Source organism: Nomascus leucogenys, chromosome 2 (assembly GCF_006542625.1).
Source record: "Nomascus leucogenys isolate Asia chromosome 2, Asia_NLE_v1, whole genome shotgun sequence".
NCBI classification, from domain to species: domain Eukaryota; kingdom Metazoa; phylum Chordata; class Mammalia; order Primates; family Hylobatidae; genus Nomascus; species Nomascus leucogenys.
Window position 1 is genome coordinate 98,998,528 of NC_044382.1, and position 23,173 is coordinate 99,021,700.

The 23,173-nt window shown below is 34.2% G+C and overlaps 1 protein-coding gene across 1 annotated transcript; it reads right to left on the reverse strand.

Annotated features, from left to right (window-relative positions):
* Nucleotides 1-1,399: 1,399 nt before the first annotated feature.
* Nucleotides 1,400-17,115, reverse strand: CETN3 (centrin 3). Its single transcript, XM_003261592.4, has 5 exons — nucleotides 16,974-17,115; nucleotides 15,043-15,175; nucleotides 13,029-13,143; nucleotides 7,049-7,240; nucleotides 1,400-1,801 (listed from the first exon to the last, which is right to left on the reverse strand). The coding sequence occupies exons 1-5, from the start codon at nucleotides 16,988-16,990 to the stop codon at nucleotides 1,758-1,760; spliced, it is 501 nt and encodes a 166-aa protein (XP_003261640.1). The 5' UTR covers nucleotides 16,991-17,115; the 3' UTR covers nucleotides 1,400-1,757.
* Between the last annotated feature and the right edge of the window lie 6,058 nt (nucleotides 17,116-23,173).

Below are 23,173 nucleotides of genomic sequence, written 5' to 3' on the forward strand. Positions count from 1 at the left end.
AGAGGCAACTCATCAGTAAGTGTGATAAAAATTTTTTAATTTCAAGGTCTGTTGCCCTGAATATTATGACTGTGACCATTGAATGTGTATTCAAAATTAAGTTTTACTCTAGTTAATTTGCTGATATAGTTTGTATATCTGTCCCCACCCAAATATCATGTTGTAATCCCCAGTACTGGAGGTGAGGTCTGGTGGGAGGTGATTAGATGTTCTCACAATAGTGAGTTCTCATGAGATCTGGTGGTATAAAAGTACTTGGCATTTCTCTCACTTGCTCACTCTGGTTTTCACCATGTGATGTGACTGCTCCTCCTTTGCCTTCTACCATGACTGTAAGCTTCCTGAGGCCTCCCCAGAAGCAGATGCTAGCACCATTCTTCCTGTAAAGCCTGCAGAACCGTAAGCCAATTAAACTTCTTTTCTTTATAAAATATGCAGTCTTGGGTATTTCTTCATAGCAATACAAGAATGACCTAATATATACTTGCTTCCTAGATAACTGTTTGAAATGTCACTACTGCTATAGTATTCCCTGCTGATTTTGTGTTAAATTTCTAGTGGACAACCCTTAATGTAATACTCTTAAAAGGCTCACAACATTTAAAGTGCCTCATATGACACTATATTTTAAACTTAAAAATATAAAACAAGAATTCTAAAGAAAGATTGCTGAAATAGACAACTCAATTCCGTTCCTGGGAGAGCCCATAACACCAAGTACTAGATTGTGAGTGAAGGATCCATATAGGTACTATTTTTTTCTATGATCCATCTCCATAACCACTTGTTTCCCCCTAACATACACTTCTACAAGGCAGAAGAGCCCATCAATACTTGGAAACTCTGTCTCTACTATTTCCTGGTGAATCACAGACTGTTCCTTCATATAGGTAAAACATAGACTTAAATTATTTCTGTGGCTTACAGTTTTCTATTTTCATCACTGTTACATGTAATTGAGTGATAATTATCTTAACAAATCAAAATCCCAAAATTTAAATCTCTCAGTCAAGAAGTTAGAAAATTCAAATTGTATTCATTCAATTTGTTTAAGAAGGAAATATTCAGAAGAAAATTAACTTTCATACTTACATTGATACCAAAAGAGTTAAGAAACATAATACGCAAGGATAAATGGGTCTATCTGTACAATACTTATTCCCTCTAAACTCAAAGACAGGACTCTTAAAAAAGGAATTAGGCTTATATTGAGTCAGCTTGTATTAAAACATAGAATGTCAAAATTGATGAAATGTTAGGTAATGGAAAAATGTGCCACTCTATTGCTATTTGTATTTCAATTTTTGTTTCAGAAACTAGTAAAATTATAAAGGGAAGATTTAAGAAATCCACTCTTGAGGGTTAACAGATACTAGGAATAAAAACAAATTTACCAAACTTTAAAATTCTAATAAAATAAGTATTTTATTAACGAAAGTCTGGAAAACGTGTGCACCAAAATAAAAGCGATTATTAATGTTAAATTAAAAAACCTTCAAAGAACACATATCACATATTCAATTTTTAAAAACTTTATATAAAAGCTCTATTATAAATACAAAGCTAAACTATCTGAGTACTAACAACACAGTTCATACAAAGAAACTTAACAGTAGTAAAATACAAATACACAAGATGCTTATTTTTGGTCCTTTAGGATAAAAGAACTAAGCTGGTTTTTTTCACATGGCTCCAGGCACAAAAATAGAATATAAGATGGTAACTGCAACATTCTTAGTGTTTATCCTTGTAATTCTTTAAATGTCACCAGTCATAATAGCAATGAACTCCTCTTGGTTTACTGTGGTAAGAAAGAAAATGAAATAGTCAGAAATATAAACATTTTATTTTTTCAGAGTCCACGACTACCATTTTACACTAAGTATTTAAATAATTTTACATTATGCAAAATTATTACATTAACACATGGCTTTTTGCTTTTACTTCTTTGTTACAAAGTGGAACATGTTTATTAAATGTAACTTCTTGAAGGCAAAAATACATATAATGTGATAAACATTATAAATTAGTATTCTATAATATTAACTGGGGAAAAGATAATGTTACCAAAAAAGTCAATCACAGTCATATTTGTACATACTTGCTAAAACATTTTAAATGCTTGACATTTCAAAGTTCTTTAAACAACCCTCTTTATCATCTTTATTCTACTAGTTCATTTAGCAAATCCTCCCTTTACAAGTAAGCTTGAACATATCATGCATGTAAATTAGATTTCTAAAGAATGAAAATATAATAAAATTATAAAAAGAAGTTAAATTATTATTTTTTGAACTTTTATATACTTAAAAGCCTATATTAAAGAATAATTAAAACCAGGTCACCATACCTCAAAAGTATCAATAAAAATGGCAATTTGAAAAGATTACAGATGTAATCTTAATCACCAAGGTAATCCAGTAACTATATAGATGTAAATACAGAAAATAATCATGGCTAAGGACTAATTTTTAGTTTGCCAAAATTATAAATATAGTAAGAATCTCCAATTTATAAAACATAATGTTTAAGACAGCAATCTAGAAATAATAAATCAGATAATCTTATAGAATATAATTTTGAAAACCCAATATATGCGCACATATCAATTAAGAAAAATGTTCAGAAGATACTTCCGGTAAGTATTTAGCATTTAGCCCTAGGACTTAATACATACCTAAACAATGCACAAGTTATGAATAACTTTGATAATGCCAAAAGAAAACTATACTGAGACTTAAGACCTGGTCTCTAGTCATAGCTCTGCACAGAACAGCTCTGCATCTCATTTCCTTCATCTGAAAACACTGAACTATGAGATGTTTTAGATTGTTTAACTCTTATTTACCATAGAAGGTATTATATGAAAATACTCCATTGAATCAAACATTTTTAAGTGGCTAGTGAATGCCAACACCACAATAAGTGTTGTGTAATATATCAAAACAGACACAAGGCTTCCTATTCTGGAATACATTAAAACTGAAATGAGAAAGATATTATATGATATAAAATTATTGTTAACTTTCTTAAGTGTAACATTGGTATCATAGCTTTATGAAAGACATATCCTTTTTCTTAGTAGATGGATATGCTAAAATATTAAAGGATCAAGTTTTTTATTATTATTATTAAAATTTAATTAATTAATTAATTAATTTAGAGACCGGGTTATGAGACTGGCTTATTTTTGTATTTTTGGTAGAGATTAGGTTTCACCATGTTGCCAAGGCTGGTCTTGAACTCCTGGGCTCAAGCAATCCACCTGCCTCAGCCTCCCAAAGTGCTGGGATTACAGGCATGGGCCATGGTGCCTGGCCTAAAGGACTGAGTTCTTGATATATGAAATTTATTTTCAAATGATTGAGGAAAAAATATACACACCACAGGTAAAGCAAATGCAGTAAAATACTAATTACTGAATCTAGGCAGAAGTTACAATGGTGTTCATTGTACTAGTCTGACAATTTTTCTCTATGTTTGAGAATATTCATAATGAATAGTTAGAAAAAATTAACCAATTAAAAAATGTTGAGGAGATAAAACATGGTCATAGGGAATGAAAAGAATATATACTGCACTGGTTCTAGAAACCACATAGAAAACCGGTTTTGATAACTATGTTAGTCAGTTTTTATACTTGAAACAGAACAAATGTTTTATAACACAAAATACTATTTATTATTAAAATAAAGACCAAATCAGTGTTGAAAAAAAATCCTTCACAATGGTAAAAATTATTACTAATAAGAAAAATTTAGGTAAAGGTAAATCATTACTTGGGCTCTAAAACAAAAATACAGAATTTGGAAAGGAAGTGGAAAGAGAGCTGGGGTGGGAGAATACCATCAGAAATACAGTCAAAGAAAGAATAGTGTATGCCTCACAGAAATAAGCTACGAGTTAGGAAAAATGCATCCTCCAGAAGCTGACAGGGAACTATGAGTCCATGCAATCAGTATTTAACATCTACAAAATACTATGACAGACACGGTAAGAACGTAATACAAAATCTATAATACTCCAAACTACTTTCAAGAATCTTACAAATTGATGTAGTGATCTTTAACATTTGCAGTTAAAAAGCCATGTCTGAATATCTTAGGAAAGCTATGATCCCTCTCTCTTTCCAATAAATACAGCTCAAATATATAAAATTATTAATCAGTTTAGCCACTGTGCATCTGCACTGAAGAACTCCCGATTTAGACTGAGGGATCTAGACCAAATAGGAAGCAAGAGTATGTTCTTAAGAACTGTATTAAGAGAAAAAACATAAAACAGACTTAGAATGATTTGATTACAAATCATTTTAACAGTGTAATACAGCCATGATTAAAATATTCAAAATCCAAAAAGTACTTGTTACTTAAAGATCCAGAACTTTTTCTTGATCTGTAAAATTTCAATACTCAAACTGCAAATTTTGAGTTTCATATAGAAGTTTGAAAACCACAAAATGCTTAATTTTTATATTGTTTATATATAAAAACTTTAAACTATAATAGCATTTCAAAAGTATTTAAAATACAGTAAGCCTTCTGTAACCACAGGTTCCTCACATCTGCAGATTCAACCAACTGCAGATGAAAAATATTTGGGAAAATAATACAATAAAAAATAATACAAATAAAGTATAACAACAATTTACATAGCATTTACATTGTATTAGGTATTATAAGTAATCTAGAGATGATTTAAGGTATACAGGAGGATATGTGAAAATTATATGAAAATACATGCCATTTTATACAAGGGACTTGAGCACCATAGATTTTGGCATCCTTAAGCAACTTGGAACCAATCCCCTGTGCTTATCAAGGGACAACTGAATTCCATGATTCATACCTAAAAACACACTACTTAAACCCAAGAAAGTAAAAACTAGAAAGTGGCTCAGGAAATTAAACTAGCTACTTTACTTTAATTGTCTTGTAGGCAATTAAAAGACAATCTTCTGTACCTCTGTACATTTGATTTTATAACCTTCTCTATTAACAGTATCTTATATCAAGTTCCTATATCTAATAAATCTACCACAATGCCTAGCTTAAAATAAGCTTTGGTAAAACATTTATTGAATCAAGAAAATATGACACTTTGTTTCCTTTTATATTGCCTTCTTTAACAAAATTTTTCATACATCAACCATTTCATAGAGCAAATCTTATTACAAGTTGCTAACAATAAGAATTTTAGAGAACTAAGTAGACTAAGTACCTTAGAGACCATCTGGCTTTGAAGGGGAAAAGCAAATCTTAGAACTGGAAGTTCCAACTGAGTATGTTGCTAATACACTGCTTCCTATAATAGCATGTAATTTTTAAAACTCCATAAACATAGAAGTCTAGTTAATATTTTACTTGATAGCCCAAGAGGCAATACAATATTGTTTAAAAGCACATTCTTTGCCATTATGGAGATTTGATTTTGAGTTCTGGCTCTACCATGTACAGTATTAGCTTTGTGATAACCTGGGGCAGATTATTAATCTCTCAAAGCTTTAGCTTCCTCATCTCTATAGATACATCTATTATACACATGTATAGGTATAATATTATATCTACTTTACAAGTTATTATGGAAATTAAGTGACATAATTCATGCTAATATCCAATATAGTAACTGCTAAATAAATGTTAACAACCATCATCATTATTTAAAAGATTATCTATTCTGGCTTTTCAAAACATTCCTTTCATTTTTTCCAAAAGATGTGCTGTGTTTTATTTTACATATGCTGTTGAGGGGGCAGGGGGAAGTGACTCTTTCTGTATCATTACCACAGCTTTATGTCTATCTTGTAGTACATCTTATTTACCTTTAACTTCACATTCGCCATGTTTATTATTCTATATATCCAATATTTTTAAAATTTCATTGCTCTTAGATACTGAAAAGCATGAAAAAGTCACAAAGAGAGAAGAACACTAAAGTCCACAAAAAAGACAGCAAGGTCTAATCTTTAGCAGTTTAACATACAAATAAAGTAGTTTTTATCTCAACAAAACTTAGTTTCCAGCCAAAAGTTTCCATATTAAGTGTATGAAAGTATCAAAACAATTTGTTTCTCTAAATGCTATAGGCCTTCAATGGAAGTCTCATGATTCATACAGAGAGCATTATGGGAAGCTTTTGGGAAAAAGATGGTGTTTAATATTTACCTGAGAGAATGAACCACATTTTAGCAGCAGAAATTAACAACTAGAGCATTCTAAGATTAAGAAACAGCATGATGAAACAAATAGCATAAAAATGTGTTTTCAGGATAGAATATGTTGACAAAATGTGTACATACAGGAGGTGAGGGTTAAAGAAGAAAAGTGAAAGGATACACTGGGAAGTAAAATTAGTTACGCAAGGTGGAACAGATCATAGAAGGCTTTGAACTTTACTCTGTAGGCACTGAAGAATTGTTTCAAGTATCTAAACATGTAAATGGCATTATCAAATGTATATTTTAGGAAAAGAATGAGACCAAGAGACTGAAGAAGAGATTAGAGACTTTTATATGCCTAAAGGGCAATTAGGAAACTACAAGAGACTGCAAAGTGAAAGCAGGAACCACATCTGCCTTTTTCACTGTGTAGCACCAGTCAACACACAGGACACTGCACCCAGGAGGCAGCCAAGTTAAGAATAAATGTGGCCATTATAACATTCCTAACTAGAAATTAGGGCCTGAACTAGGACAGCCACAATGGACAAAGATAAAAACAGATTCAAAACATTTGAAGGGGAAAATCAATAGAACTTAGAACTTAGCATGTAGGTTGAGGGAGAAGCCATTAAAGACTGAAATTCTATTGAAAGGCTGAAGTTTTGGTGGTTTCACCTTCAGAAAAAAGCAAAGGACCTTCTTGAGGTATAATTGGTTTTAGAGATCTGCTTCATTCTAAATTGAATATGTGAATTATTTAGACAGAAGGCCCATTACAAGAAGCGGTTAAGTTTACAAAAAAGTCCTGCAAGTCATTTGGTTTTAGAAAAATGTATTCCATGTGTAGCATCAGGAAAACTTGGAAAATATGTTTCACTTAAAACTTACTTTCTCCATCACCATCTTTGTCAAATTCTTCTATCATAGCTCGAAGTTCTTCATCACTCATGTTTTCACCCAATTCTCTAGCAACACGTCGCAAATTCCTCAAGCTTATTTTACCTGAATCATCATCATCAAATAGTTTAAATGCCTTGAGTATTTCTTCATGGGGATCTCTTTCCAATATCCAGTCTGTCACTACAGTTTAAAAACATACATATTTTAATAAACCTGCATAATCACAAAGGCATTCATTTGTGAAATCAACTAAATATTAGATGAGAATTAAAGCTGGGACTGTCAACTTTTAGTTTGACAATAAAATGTCAAATGAGATCCCCAAACCCCGAGATAAACCTGAAATTAGAAAAATCAAATCCATATTTTAAATGTTAACCTTTTTTATTATGAGCAACTTGTCTTATTATAAAAGTAAGCAAAACGATATCACAAAGAGGCAAAATAAAAAGGACTACATTTATACCATATTTATTTAAGATCGACTAATATCAAGAATTGTACTAGGCTCCACTGACATCAAGCACACAATGAGTGTGTCATCTACTTGTGGAGAGACATACCAACAAAATAATTGGAGCTAACTAAATAAAAGCTGCTTGCTGACTAAACGTCATACTAACACTGATTCTTCCTCAAATTTAATCCAACTTCAAAACAAGAAAAACTGCGAAAGACAAAAAGTACTGCCATCGCAGACACAGGCACAATCTCAGACAGCAGATGAAAATTCCACTAATACCTTCGTGATTAGAAGAAACTCTTGGTTTTCCAAAATTTAAAAAGTAGTAAATAGGATCAAATCTGACTATAGCAGGAAAGCCCACCCAAAAAAAACCTCTAGAAAGAAGGTCTCCTTAAAGCTTACCCATTTTGTTTGGATAAATCACTCTCAGACAACTAACTAAAAATAAATATAGTTTCAAACCTCAATGGTAATTGTGTATTTTAATACACTAAATATAATCATATGTGGTAACACAGTAATAAGCTTAAGTATTTTCAATTTTACCAGTCTTTAATCAACAGCCACAATAAAAATTAAAATAAAAATCTATGGCATAAAAATTGTTGTTACTAAATAAAATTCTAACAATATCTAAATAAATATCTCTGAAGTAATTATATACAGTATCCGCCACTACAAGAAAAGGTATTTATGGCCTTTACTATGCTATTAAAAATAACTCGGTCCTGTTGAAGGTTACAGAATCATTAAAAAAAAAAAAAAAAAGCAACTGCTTATAGATGGAAAATACTGGAATGTTTAAGGACCCCAGAATGAAAAAAATACAATCGACGTCTCCAACAAGTTGTTGTTTTGCTGCTGCTTCACCCGTATTTGGTTCAATAATCACCTATTCAAATGACTATTGTATCATCTACACATATTTCCAATAGTTTCCTTTTATCCATTAATTTTATCCAAAAAGGCTTCCAAGTAACTAATTGAAGTATATTACTGTAAGTATGCAAATCATCAAAGCTCATAAATATTCAGTCAAAAAGGAGCTGGCATATCTACAGCCATAACACCAAAATAAAATACCACACTTAACTCTATGGCACATACTCAACTTATTTTGAATTTAGTCCCAACAAAAAAGCAGGACAAGGAAAAAAAGTGTTAAGAAATTTTCTTCACCAATTAAATAATTTACATGACAGGTGAACCAAAAAAGCAGCTTGCTGAAAGTATTAATGTACTTAAAGAAGCAACAGGGTGATTGGGGAACAGATGGGGCTCCAAGATGTATAAATTCTTATCCCACTGGTACTTTAATTGTGTTAGTTATTTCAGAGCTATGTGTCTATATATTCTTTTATCAATATTCTTCCTTAAAATGCAGCTTTTCTTGGGAATTATAAATGCTCATCATTTTGGACAGCAAAAACATTACCTAATATATAACTTTATAATGACTCTCCTCCATGCCTTCAGGTTCTATTCTTGTTCCACAAAGTAGAATTTAATTATAAGAAATATATTTTCAATGAAAATATTAGTAAACTGATATAGAGGCAGTTAAGTTGGGTTTCATTTATTTCACAAAACTCCAAATTTCTGTCCATGTAACTGTATTTTCAAATGATTTAATTACACATACTATCAGAAATGTACTCCATCAAAATACTTTCTTAGACCTTTAATGTGTAAAAATCACTTAAGAATACGGCAAATCCAAAAACATCACATCAAAAGTAAATTAAAAATTATTATAGGTAATGCTAGAAATATAGCTTTAACTGTATTTCTCAATGTCTTTTGGAAATTTCTATCCAAACATACCAGTTTGACATGTTGGACTCCAAACTCATTCCACTACACCATGGTAACTGCAGCTGCCTCCCCTACCCCCACCAAAAGATAACAGCAACATTTACAGCTAGATTCCATATTTGAAAAGCATAAATCATTCTCAGTCCCACAAACTTAATCAGGTGCTATAGTATTGAGAATACTGCTTTTTTTCTGATTTATTTATTGTTTTGAAACAAGGTCTCGCTCTGTTGCCCAGGCTGGAGTGCAATGGCGTGATCCCAGCTTACTGCAGCCTCAACTCCTGGGCTCAAGTAATCTTCCCACCTCAACCTCCAAAGCAGCTGGGACTACAGGCATGTGCCATCACGTCTGGCTAATTTTTTTTTAATTTTTTGTAGAGACAGGATCTCACTTTGTTGCCCCAGCTGGTCTCAAATTCCTGTGAGCGAGCAATCCTCCCGCCTTGACCTCCCAAAGTGCTGGGATTACAGGCATGAGCCACCAAGCCCAGCCTCATTTTTATTCTTAAATGTATTTTCTTTTCACCCTCGCCATCCTCAGCAAAAAAAATAGTATTTTCTGTCCGCAGTCTCTCTTCCTTCCAACTCATCATCAATAATACTCTCAACAGTTTTCCTTCTCAAACATATCATATCCCCTTCCTTTAAAAATTGTGAATGATCACTGCTGACTAGAATTCAAAATCTTTATGTTTTGCAAGACTTTACCAATCTGGCCCAATCCTACATTTCCAGTCATTTCCCTATCGTCTAGCCCAGAACACTACCTAGTTTCCCAAACATGCTATACTTCTAGTACCATTCTTTGTTGTTGCTGCTTTCTAAGCCTAGAATGCTTTTTCTCTACTCTTCCTGGCAATCTTGGAATGAAATCCTACTCACATTTCCAAAGGCCTAAATTTAAAATCTCCTCTGCAAAGTCTTCAATTCCTCTAGATCAGGGATTAACAAATCTTTCCTGTAAAAGGCCAATAGTAAATATTTTATGCTTTGTAGAGGGCCATAAAGTCTCTAACTACTCACTCTGCCATAGTAGCACACAAGCTGCATAAAAGAAGGGGTGTGGTGGTGTACAAGCAGCAGCTGAATTTGGTCCAAAGGCTATAGTTGCTGACTTCTGTCCTAGACAAAATTACAATTTACCACATAGTACTATAGCCTGTTGTCACCTATATTTACATTGTAAATTCCTTGAAAGAAGAACCTCTTAGTAACTTTTAATTAAGTCTTCTTCCCGACCCCAGTACAGTACCTAATACCAAAAAATTCAGTGTTAAATAAGCAAAATGAAGACAATAATACAGTATTATAATCTCAATCAACAATAATAAGTAGTACATGTCAAAAATAGTGTACAAATGTTTGACTTATGTTGGTCTTAAAGACAGTAATTCCTAAAACATCTATGTTACTCACTAGCCTCAGGCTGTCTTGACTCTAAACTTACGTTAAATATATTTTAAAGCTTTTTTCCAGTACTAGGAAGAGTCTATAATAGTTAACTGCCAAACTTCATCCAGATATATCTGTGGAACAGTGTCCTTGGGTAGTTCATAAAACTAGGACTCAAATGTTATGATTTAGAATCACTTGTCCCAAAGTATAAAACATATTAATCTGTGGTCAGTGATTAGTTAAAAATAATCAACAAAAGGGGAATACATAGTTCTTGACTGATTCCCAAACAGTAATATATTTTTATTTGCCACCTGGTACTCTCCATAGGTAGCCTTAAGATAGCTAAGATACATGTTGACCCTGTCAAAAGGTTAATCTTTGAGTGTCAAAGCTGAAGTTTAGCCACATCTATTTATTCTAGAAGGAACCCAGTATTTCTGCTCTGTTAATAACATAGAACAGATGGGGTATCAGGAAAAAGTGGAGGTGGCATGGGATTCTGGTCCCAACTGCCAATAAAAATCACAATTTTTAAATTGTGTTCATTTAAGATGAAATAACGTATTTTGTAAAATTATTAGTGATGATATAGTGCTTACAATAGCCTTTATGAAAAAAGTCAATAAAAAATATACACAAAGTCATTTTATGTCCCAGTGATGCATATATGATTATTTCGAGCCCCTGAAACAAAGACAATTTTTTAAAGCAATAATAATAGCAAATGCTTAGTAGCACTTACAACATGCCAGGCCCTTTTCTAGGTACTTTACATATCATTAACTTAATCCTTGGAAGAATCTCATGAGAGAGTACAATGATCCCCACTTTATAGTTGAAAATGAGGCACAGGGTATTAAAAAGACCAAGCTCCAGAGCTGTAAAGTGGCAAAACCAAGGTATGAACCAACGGAATCTGGTTCCAAGTGCTAAACCACTATACTGTACTAAACATACCTGGATTATAGCTCCTTCCTAATAGTATCTTTTCCACTATACACTAACACCTTGTTTCTACAAATAAGCAATCTAAGGTAAAACTAGGAATACTACGATCATAAACTTCAGGAGAGTGTCCATTCTGGGAGAACAAAAGTGGCTCTCTCCCTTTCCTCAAATAATTAATTCTACAAATTAGAGGAAAAAAGGAAAATGTCCCCAACGGACAAGTTGCCTCTCTAAACAGTCATATATTAGTTCATAAGTTGAGGATCTTCTGTGCTGTGTTTTTTTTTCTCTTAGGTTTATCATTTATTTTCCATCTCAACTGCTTTTGACTTGAGCTTTTGGATTTAAAAAACTGACTAATGACATGAATCTAAATTTTCTCTGCGTCTACTAATTGCCATTTCTTTTTGCTTCCCCTATTGCTTCTTGATGAATATTTAAAATAAGGGGTTTGTGTTTACAACAGAATTTGTTTCCAAATTTTTAAAATACTTACATGATGTGCTTATATTGTGACCCATTGGTTTAGAGAAAAAAAAACAGAAATAAACCTGAATATTTACATATTTTGTAGATAATATTCTAGACAATACATTTAAGTTATAATAGCAACGTCCTTGCCTTCCAGACTCTTCTATTTTGAAAAAGCCTGGTCTATATATGCTATAAATAATTCACTAAAATCAACTATACAAAAATTTAGCCATATTAATCCTATGACACATTATCTTCAGTTGGTGGTACAAGGATGTTTTCTCCTGCTTCCAGTATGCCCACTGCCTCCTTTACTACTACCCTCTAAACAGATGACTTTATCCACTGAGATCAAGGTCATCCAGAGGATGTAGCCTCTCATAAATTTTGTCAGCCTGAAGTCATGCATTTCATCTACAGCCAAAGATACCAACTACTACCAGTTCCCTCTTCTCCCACTTAGCCAACAAAAATCACATACCAGAAAGGTCTTGGGAAACATTTTCCAAACAGCAGGATATCAAATTTTCTGTTTTATTAAGCAAAAATAATTTTTTGATCACCCTTCAAGTTTTATCACATAATATAAATACAAGTAACTTGGAAAAGCATCTTTCTATAAAAAGCTACACAATAGTTCCCTGGTTAGAATCTTCACAACAAAACAAAAAACAAAACTATAAATCTCAGAGCAAAGCCATATTTTTTCTTTGGAAAAAAAAAAAAAAAACTGAGTAAGAGTCACATTATACACCAGTGTTCTATAAGAAAATTCCATAACCTAGAGAATTTAAAATTTAAAAAGTGATATTAATCAGACAATTTCCTAACAGCTGCTGATTACAAAGACTATTAAAATACACACCAACTTCATTAAAATCTTCAAAGGTGATTTTCCCTGTGGCTTCTCTGTCATAATCTTTAAGAATCTTCAGTACATCAGCTTTTTTTACATCAAACCCCAAGGCTCTCATTGCCACCTTTTGGATTAAAAAGGAAAAGCAAATTATAAAGCACTCTTTACAAAAGAATTTCTAATTATTAAGTTTTTACATCCTAAGAGATGACAACACTTTAATAAAATATAATTTTTTTGCATGTTTTACCTCTGTAAAATAGCAGTGATAGTGTAATTGTTCTTCACTACTGAAATTAAGTATGTATGTTTTTTCATTTATAAATTGCATTTTTTATATGACAAAGTAACCAACAAGTGTTTACAGATTTTACTATATAAAATGCACTAACTTATTGCACAGATAATTTGATTGTTATTTGTTCTGAAGGGATTAACAATCAAAATGAGAAAAAGGTACGGCATAAATATTAAACAGTTATATGATAGAAGAGATAAAACATTAAAATAAGAATTATCATCAGTCTCTCCATGATTAGTTATCAGGTAAATGATAGGGCTAAGGACCCTGAGTTTAGAGAAAAAAGAGATTTTGTTACTAGTAATAAGGAAGGAGACATATTACTAACTAGAGAAGTCTTATTTGGAAAGATTCAAACTGTTCCTTGAAGGATAGATGAAGAGGAGCAGTAGGGCATTTGGGAAGGATGACTGGTATTAAAAAAAACACTGAAACAAACAATAGGTTCGAGGGACAATGAACAGAGCGGTTTACCTCACCTGAACTTTTCTAATTCAGGTGAGGTAAACTGCTCACCTGAATTAGGAGGTGAATTCCACCTGAATTAGAAGAGTTCAGGAGGAAGAAAGCAGTTAGCAAATGAAAAAAGTAGTTGGTGGCAAAAGTGTAGAGAACATTCAGTAGAAAGCAAAGGAATCTGAACTTTAAGTAGTATACAATGAGGAGTTATGGTTTATGAGCAATGAACAATTTATGAGCAATGGTGAAAGAATTTTTAAACTATCTAAATTCAGTGGTAGTGTACAAGGTGAACTAGTAATCATTTAGGAAGCTCCAGGTATGAAATAAGGTCCCAAACCAAGAGAGTCAATGGTTACAAATGGAACAGACATTGTAAAGGAAGAATTGATCAAATCTGGGTAACCAAAAAAAAAAAAAAAAAAACAGTGGCAAAAGAGAGCTAAAGAGGACTGCAAGATTGAGAAAGCTAGACTTACAGGCCTATTAACTGCTTTTATACATTCTATCCTGTCACTGCATAGTTCCTATCCCTACTTGGAATCCTAATGCTTAAAAATCCCTTACAAAATTACAAAAATTAAAACTACCAAATAAACACTTACATTCACCTATCCATTAAAGCTATTAAAAATCTCAAAATACTATCTTTCCCACTGTGCTGAAAGTAAGTCCCATTCTACCCTAAACCCAAATCTCTCCTTATACCCTGACAAATAATAATTTACACAACTCTCCCTACACTTTGACACTCTAGGTCTTAAAGTTGACATTTTTACCTATTAGCATGTGTCAACATCAAACAGCACTGAAGTTGTTTGCACCAGAGAAAGTGGATTGAGACTATGTTACTAACAAATCCAAATTATAAGATTAAAAGACAACATTCCCACAGTCTGAAAACAGTATGGGTCACCAAGAAACAAAAACAAAAACAAAAACAAAAAAACAGTGAAAAGAATATGGTAAGAATAAATTCCAGTTTGAAATCCTTTAATTATGTCAGCGAAAAATAAGCACCTTCCCTAGGAATGTATTTTTACATTTAAAATACTATTCGTTTTCTCATGTGAAAAAGATTTTCTAAAAACTATGTTAGTTCTGTTCAGTTTTATTATAGCACCTAACTATGAATGCTTAAAATGCCTTCATAGTTCCAAAACCAGTTTAGTTAAAATAATTATTTAGAAATGTAATGTAAAGCAACTGTTAAAATGCAAATCATTTTAACACAGAAACAAATATTTTAAAGTATACCATTACCTTTAATTCATGATAATCTATTGCTTCATCTTTGTCTGTATCAAATAGTTCAAAAGCATCTTTAATTTCTTGTTTCTGTTCCTCAGACAGTTCTCTTCTTTTTTTCCTCTTTTTGTCCACTACAAGCTCACTTCTATGAAATGGAAAGAAAAAGCCCTTAGTCCACTTTAATTCTCTTTACTAACAGAAATTAGCCAATAATTATTTTCTAAATTTCAAAAAAGAAAGCACTTTGGAGAAAGATAGGGAAACTTTCCCTTTACGAGTCAATGCCCTGTTTATTCCATAGTCTAAATTGCTATAAATCTGAAATTCGCAAAACTAAAGAGTGTTACAGATTATTAAAAGAAATGAGGACCAAACTTTTCCTTTTCCCAGCTTTTTATTTATTCCCATTAATGTTACTGTGGAAGAAACAAGAACTGTGAATAAGCAACACTTACTTTTATGTCTGAAACTCCAACCAACTCCAACCAAAAAAAACAAAAACACGTTATCCTACAAGAACGTTAAATAAAAATCTCCAAATGAAACCAAAATTCATAACTGACAATCACTATATATCGGTTTACTTTTGATAGTTCTGATAATTATGTTCATAAAATTACAAAAAAAACAAGTGAATTAACTTATACAGTATTTTAGCACTGTTGGTTCAAAATGTTTTTAGATTACACGTTTTTAACAGTTTGGCAATTTATGTGTCATTTCCTCCACTGATATTAAATAATCGAAAATATTAATGAGTCTAAACATATGACAAATATTAGATGCCAATATACAATGTTTGTGCTTCATTCTATATAAAAATGTGATGAGTCTTGTCTCACTTAACATGTAAACCGGAGGTTAAACTTCTCATAAACTCTGGAAACGCTTAAAGAAAAAAAGCAAAAATTATTTTAAAGCCAGAAATGTTTTCCTTAAGAGCTGCCCATCTAAATGTGCTCCAAATTTTCAAATGGAGCCGCAATACTGGAATAAGTTTTGAAACACAATCCGATAACACATTAACATGTCAAAACCAGTTGACTGTATTTAAAACACCTATCTAGTTGCATTTGAAAGTCGTTTTGGTCTCTGAAAGCTACAAAAAAAAGCTAGGAAGTGACCAGTAGGTGCAGTATGGCAAAGCTGAGGAAGATCTTCCTTTCATGAGACCTGACTTGACACAAACTTGGGTATTCCTGGGGTCAGTCTTTTCCTTCCTGAGACTCTCAGAGGCCAAGTCCAGAACCGACCCACCCCTGACCCCATCCAAGGGTACCATGATTATCCCTTAGCAGAACATGGAATATTTTTGGAGTGTCTTAAGTGTATGGATAGTTTTACGGTACAACGTCTACACAGGGGGAGAGGGCAACACAGGGTTAGAGGTTAGAACTGAAAGGTAAACAAATGCAAGAAATTTAGGAAATCCAAGAGACAGACTGCCAATTAAAGTCACTAAAATGGGTCTCCAATTACACCGTAAAGCAGGGCCCTGGGAGAAGAGGAAAGAGTTTTTTCGTTATTTCCAAAATTTATAGGTGGGTGATTGCATTAGCAGCGGAGCAGCCGAGGTGGGGCCCTGGATAGGCACACGAATTGACTGAAGGATGTCCGCAGCCTGATCTCTCAGAGAAACAAGATAGAAGCCTCGCGATATTTCATTCCCTCCTCGCTCGCAACTAAGCCCATCCTTTTGGCAGTCCAAAGCCCTACGCGCTGACAGAAATAACCTCCTTAGCAGAAATGCACTGGTCTCGTTCCCTGCAGGGCATCAGAGCCCAAAGGGTGAATGATCCGGGCAGGCTGCCCTAGGCTCCTTTCCCGCGTCCCAAACTGCATCCCCTACCTCGCCTCGGCCCCAAACGTCCTCCCTTCCACACACACCCTCCCTGGGTCCCGCTCCGGGGTGTGGAGAGCACTGCCGCCTCCTTATTACCGACCTCAGAGCTAAACTCATTATCTCTTCGCACAGAGACGTTCCTCTCAAGAACGATTTTAACCCCCTACCCAAGGCAGCAAGACTCCCACAGCCGTTCAACAGACACGAACGACCTCAGCGGCCTCAGGGACCTCCCACAACATAGACACTTTTGAGCTGGATTGGTTGAAATGTCGCTATGGTTCTGCCTATTAGGGCGGAAGCTTTACCAATTCTATTTTCATTGGGTAGGTTTTACGTCAATCAAGGAAAAAAAATTTTTTTTCTGTGTCCCCCGTCCCTACGCCCCTCCCCCAATCTAGGGCCGCTCTCGCCCTTCTGATTGGCCCGATGCTTTTTTCCCCGAATCCTTTGCGGGTCCGGCCTCCTATCCCTGTATGGCTGTTGGCTGGTGGGTGCTCTGTTTCTCTCTGGTAAAGCCGTGCGGTCTGTGGGCCGCCATTCGGAAACTGGATGGACAGCTTCGGCGGTGGGAAGGGAAGGGACACGCTGCAGGCCACCCTCCGGCTAGAAGGAGGGAGTACCTGAGGAACAAGGTCTGCGAAACTTGCCTCTGCTCTGTTCTAAAACTTTGAATGGCCTCAGTACCTGGGGAATGTGTTTAAAATGCAGACTTAAATGTCTCTTTCTCCATTCAAATTTCAGTAGATATGAATCTGCGTTTTTACTCCTCACAAGCCTTCCAAGTGATTCTGAGGCAGGTGCTCTGACTATACTTGGATTATCACAGGGTTAGTTAGATTATCAGGCTATTTATGGTTTAGCTGTATCTAAACCGCCTTTCCCTCTTTTTCCTCCTTAGAACTGTTTGAAACGGATTTGTTCGCTTCTGTCTCTTATTTTACAGTGCTGTAAGCTGTTAATACACGAGACTGTCTTCACTACCAAACCAAGTCTCCTAAAGCTCACTTGAATGTCTACTTACTCGTCTCTCTTGCTAAGTTCAATTTCTTGAAGGCCATGATTATATCTATTTAACGCTTTTCCTTGTACCTAATAAAATGTCTGGTGCATAGGTGCTCGGTAAATTGAGTGGAATCTTTTGAAAATCCACAGAATACTGAGCTAAACAGCAAATCTCATAAACGTGAATAAAATAGCCTGAGGATGGGAGTTGAAGGCGGAGAATATATAAACATTATATGTTTAAGGGATGTGTATAAAATTTTAGAGAAGGGAGAGAACACAAGATAGCCTTCTTAAAGGAGGTGGCATAAACGTTAGACCTAGAAGGATGGGCTAAATTTGCACAAGGAAAGATAGTATGATAGAACAAGCTAAAAATTAGCTAAGGGATAGCACCCGTAAAAAACAAAAGTGAAACTTCTATTTTGTTCGTATTTTAAATTTTAAAGTACCTTAATTTATAAAGGTAATTTATAACCTTTGAGTCTAAAAGGAAAGAGAAATTGTAATTACTAGAACATAATGATATTGAAAAAAACTATATGTTAAAATTTTAAGATACAGACCAAGCTATGGGAGAACATTATTTTAAATAAGAAAGAATAAAAATAGGCCAAGCATTTATTTGAAGATGTTAGAAACGAAGAACAAATTGTATAATTGAAATTAGGAAGAGGAAATTAGTAAAGATAAAGTTTGAAAACAATGTTTTAAAAGGAAATTGGTCAAATTGATGAAGTACTCATAATCTAGTATAAAGCTGTTTTTTGGCAATACCAGTGAAATTCAAAGACTTACAGGAAGTGTAACAAGAAAAGGAATAGTGCCACTAGTATGGTTGGTAATTTAATAAAAGAGAGGTTTAAAAATTATTAAGATATTTTATACAATTTTATACCGCCAATAAATATTAATAGAAAATGAAATAGTCACTTTTCAAGGAAAACATAACTCAAAAAAGGTGGAAAACTGAATTAAGTCAATAACCACAGACAGGACTGGAAAAAAGATGCCAAAGTTCTGTACTCGCAAATAAAAAGCCTCCAGCCCACTCAGATTTATGGTTAAAAATCATAAGCGCTAAATCTTGTGCTTTAAACTCGTCATAGAAAATGATGGAGAGCTTCTTAGCTTAATTTTTGAAGCTGCCATAATCTTTCACATCCTAAAAGAACATTTAAAGTCACTCGATGTAAGCTCAGTGATGATGAAGGCTATGCATGTTTCTCACCATTGTATCCCCAGTGCCTGACTCATGTTTGATGTTCATTTGTGAACTTGAGTGCAAAATTCCTAGATGTTAGCAAAATCAGTTTAATACTGTCTTAAAGGAATATTTCTCTATAACTAAATTGAGTTTTTTTTGTTAAGTGCAAAGATAATTCAAAATATAAATCTGTGTTAAATAATTATAGTGTTAGGTTAAGGAAATCATCTCAGTGTCAAAAAGGCACTGAATAATAGGCAACACCTTTTCTACTAAGATATAAAGTGGGTTTAGAAAATAATTTTTTAAATATGATCGGCAGAATACTTAAACACCAGTGTTTCTCAAACCTCATTCCTGAAACACTAGGATTTTGTGAGTTGCTTTTGGTCTCAGAGTGAGTTTTATAAGCAAATAATTTGGGCAAACAGATTTTAAAAGGTTTTCAATAGGGTATCCTTTTAAGAGAGTGACAGGGAATTTACACGCATCACTTTTATTATATTTAATTAGTGAGAACTAGTGACAACCACTTCTTGCTTCATGGGAGATTGAGACAAGAAATCTCTAGATGGAAAACTGCTCTGCTGAAACTTGGAGTCTAATCATCTATTACTGAAGATAAGACAGGTGATTACACTAATTGTATTTTAAACCTAAATTTGATGCAGTCAGAATTCTCATATTTTTCGTGAATTGAACAAAAGTATTCCAAAGACCAGCTCAACAACAATTGCATAAAAATAATTTACTAAACTGTGAAAAAGAATAATAACACAAAAATTGCTGTATGGGACACTAAAATGTATTTGGTACAATGGTAATCAGACCAGAAATTCCAGAGACAGCCAAATGTAAATAAAAATGTCTGCTTTGAAAAGGTGGTGACATGAATATTTGTTTAGTATGCCTCCTAAAGGCTTAATAAATCAAGAGTTCCTCTATAACCCAGCTGGAATACAGTGGCATAGCTCACTGTAACCTCAAACTCCTGGGCTCAAAGGATCCTCCTGCCTCAGCCTCCTGAAAAGTTAGGACTACAGAAGCATGCCACCATGCTCAGCTAATTTTTTAAAAATTTTACACTGTGTTGCTGTGTTGCCCAGGCTGGTCTAGAACTCCTGGTCTCAAGTGACCCTCCAGCCTCAGGCTCCCAGAGTGTTGAGATTACAGGAATTAGCTCCCATGCCTAGCCAAAAAATTAATTTCTAAAGCTGAAGTGACCTGGAGAGGGACCATCAGCAGACTAGGTATTTCAAAAATTATTGGAAAGATCAAAAGAAATATGGAAACTTGTTGACAAATGAAACAGATCACTGAAGTGGCATCCTATAATTTTCCGGAGGTGACTAATGTTTCACAGAGAGTTGATCTGCCTAGCAAAGTCCCAGAGAGACTCCAGGAATAGAGTTCCCTTGTACAGTAGAAGGTGGAAATGAGAAGGGGGCTAAAAACAAAATGTCAATTTAAAACCTCTTTAGGAAACCACTGTACTTCAGTTCCTCCAGATTCCTCTCCACAGTGTTTTGTCTCTTTACATCTATCTAGAACTCCACTCTTTTTTTTTTTTTCCTTTTTTTAGAGACGGGGGTTCTTTCTGTTGCCCCGGCTGGAGTGCAATGACATGGCCATAGATCATAGCTCACTGCAACCTCACTCAACTTCCTGGGCTCAAGCAACCTCCCACCTTGCGCCTTGGCCTCCTGAAGTGCTGGGATTACAAACGTGAGCTACAGCACGTGGCCTGAGTCTTTAAAATGAATGAAGAATGAAAAACCATCAAAGGTAGGAAAATCAACAGCATGCAAGATAAAACTAAAAACTATTTCAGGAAGACTGAGTCAGCTAAGGAACCAAAATAAAATAATAAGAAATTAATAAGCTTCCTAAGAAGTACTCAAGAAAATATTAGAGAACAGAATACTCTGAAAAAGGAGCATTGGAGAATAAGAAAAGACTGTTGAAAATAAACATATGAATGTAAAAATTAAAATGGCAAGATGATTTAATGAAAAAATATCACAGAACCTGCAGTATTCAAACAAAAACATGGAGAATTTTGAAAAAAAATATGGAGGACTAATTCATTATTTGACTAATAAGAATTTCTGAAAGAGAGAACAAGAGGAGGAGGAGGAGAAAAATATCAGACACTGAAAAGATATTTCAAGGAACTGAAGATAAATACAGGTCTCCAAATTGATAGAACACATTTAGTACTGAGCAAAATAATAGTAAAAAAACCACACCTAGACACACAAAGAAGACATTTCAGAGCATCAAAAATAAAAAGGCCTGAAAGCTTCCACACACAAGAATCTGACCTTTTATAAAGGAATAAAAATTGAGCTAGTATCAAATTTCTCATCAGAAACTTTAGATACCAAAAGATAATACCTTCAAAATTGTAAGTGAAAATTATTTTGAACTTAGAATTCTATTTCCTGTCAGAACAAAAATCAAGTGTGAGTACATAATAAAGATTTCAGAAAGTTCAATTATCATATACCCTTTCTGAAATATGTACTCCAGAAAAGTAAGAATGAAATCCAAAAATAAGATAGATGTAAAATACAAGAGTGTGGCAGATAGAATGACCCATCAAAGATGTCCATGTCCTAATTCTTGAAATTTGTTAATGTTACATTGCATGGAAAAAGGAACTTTGTAAGTGTAATTAAGGTTATTAACCTTAAAATAGGGAGTTTATCCTGGATTATCCAGTGGGCTCAGTCTAATCATGTGAGTCCTAAAAATTGGAGAACTTCTTCCACTTAGAGGCAGAAAACATGAAGCAGGAGAGGTTAGAGAGATTTAAAGTATAAGAACTCTGGCTGAGCATGGTAACTCATGCCTGTAATCCCATCACCTGGAGAGGCTGAGGCAGGTGGATCACCTGAGGTTAGGAGTTTGAAACCAGCCTGGCCAACACGAAACCCTGTCTCTACTAAAAATCCAAAACTTAGCCAGGCATGGTGGCACATGCCTGTAGTCCCACCTACTCAGGAGGCTGAGGCAGGAGAATTGCTTGAACCTGGGAGACGGAGGTTGCAGTGAGCCAAGATCACGCCATTGCACTCCAGCATGGGCAACAGAGTGAGACTCTGGCTCCAATAAATAAGTAGGTAAATAAATAAACAAAGTATAAGAACTCAATCCACAATTATAGGCTTTGAAATGAAATGAGATCATGAGTCAAAAGAATGAAGGCTGCTTCTAAAAGTTGAGATGACCCCCAGCCAACAGCCAGCAAGAAATTGAGGACCTCAATTCTACAAAAGTATGGGACTGAATTCTGTCAACAACCTGAATAAGCTGGAAGTAGATTCACCCCCCCAAAGCCTCCTGAAGGAAGCTCAGCCCTGTTGACACCTTGGTAGACCCTAAGCGGAAGACTAAGTTGAGCCACACTGTACCTAGACTTCTGACTTACAGAACTGCAACATAATGAGTGGGTGTTGATTTTAGCCACTAAATGTGTAGTAATTTGTTATGATAGCAATAAAAAATGTATACACCTCATAAGAGGTGAAAGAGAAAAGAGGGAGATACAAGAGGCTTAGAAAGCAACTGGTCTAAAATAAATTGATAGACAACTAGGGGAATGTTTTCAAGAAAAAATTGAATGAGTTCCAAGCAGTAGATAGAAATGGATAAAGAGAACATGAACATACTCAGTGACATGATGAAGAAAGTATTTATTATTTAAAGGAAAAAAAGGTAATTAGAAAGTCTTTGAAAAAAAACTAAAATTTAATTGGAAAATTATGGCTTAAAAATGATGTAAACTAAAATAATCCATTATCAAGCTGCAGTGAATGTTATGAAGTACCACCTAGCATTCTCTTTTCAGAACCAAGGAAATTATATCCCCAGTTTCCATGAGTTTTGACTGCTAAAAACTCACAATTTAGTTCCCCCCAGGAAATTGCCCTCCACCAAAGGTATGTGCCTTGCAAAAGATTACACAGCTTCCCTGGGGACAGAACACATCCAAAGACTGGTTAATGTGGAGGAAAAAAGGTTGGGCTCCTTGCCTCTATTCAAGGGAACTCTGAAGGTCTTCTCCAACTTCACAGTTCCCCATC

What these genes read in the sequence shown, in the direction of transcription:
- CETN3 (XM_003261592.4), bottom strand. An exon ending in TGAAGATTTTAATGAAGTTG is followed by an intron (nt 7,241 to 13,028) that starts GTGTGTATTTTA and finishes TTTAAACTGTAG; the next exon opens with TGACAGACTGGATATTGGAA. An exon ending in CAAAGATGGTGATGGAGAAA is followed by an intron (nt 1,802 to 7,048) that starts GTAAGTTTTAAG and finishes TTCTTACCACAG; the next exon opens with TAAACCAAGAGGAGTTCATT.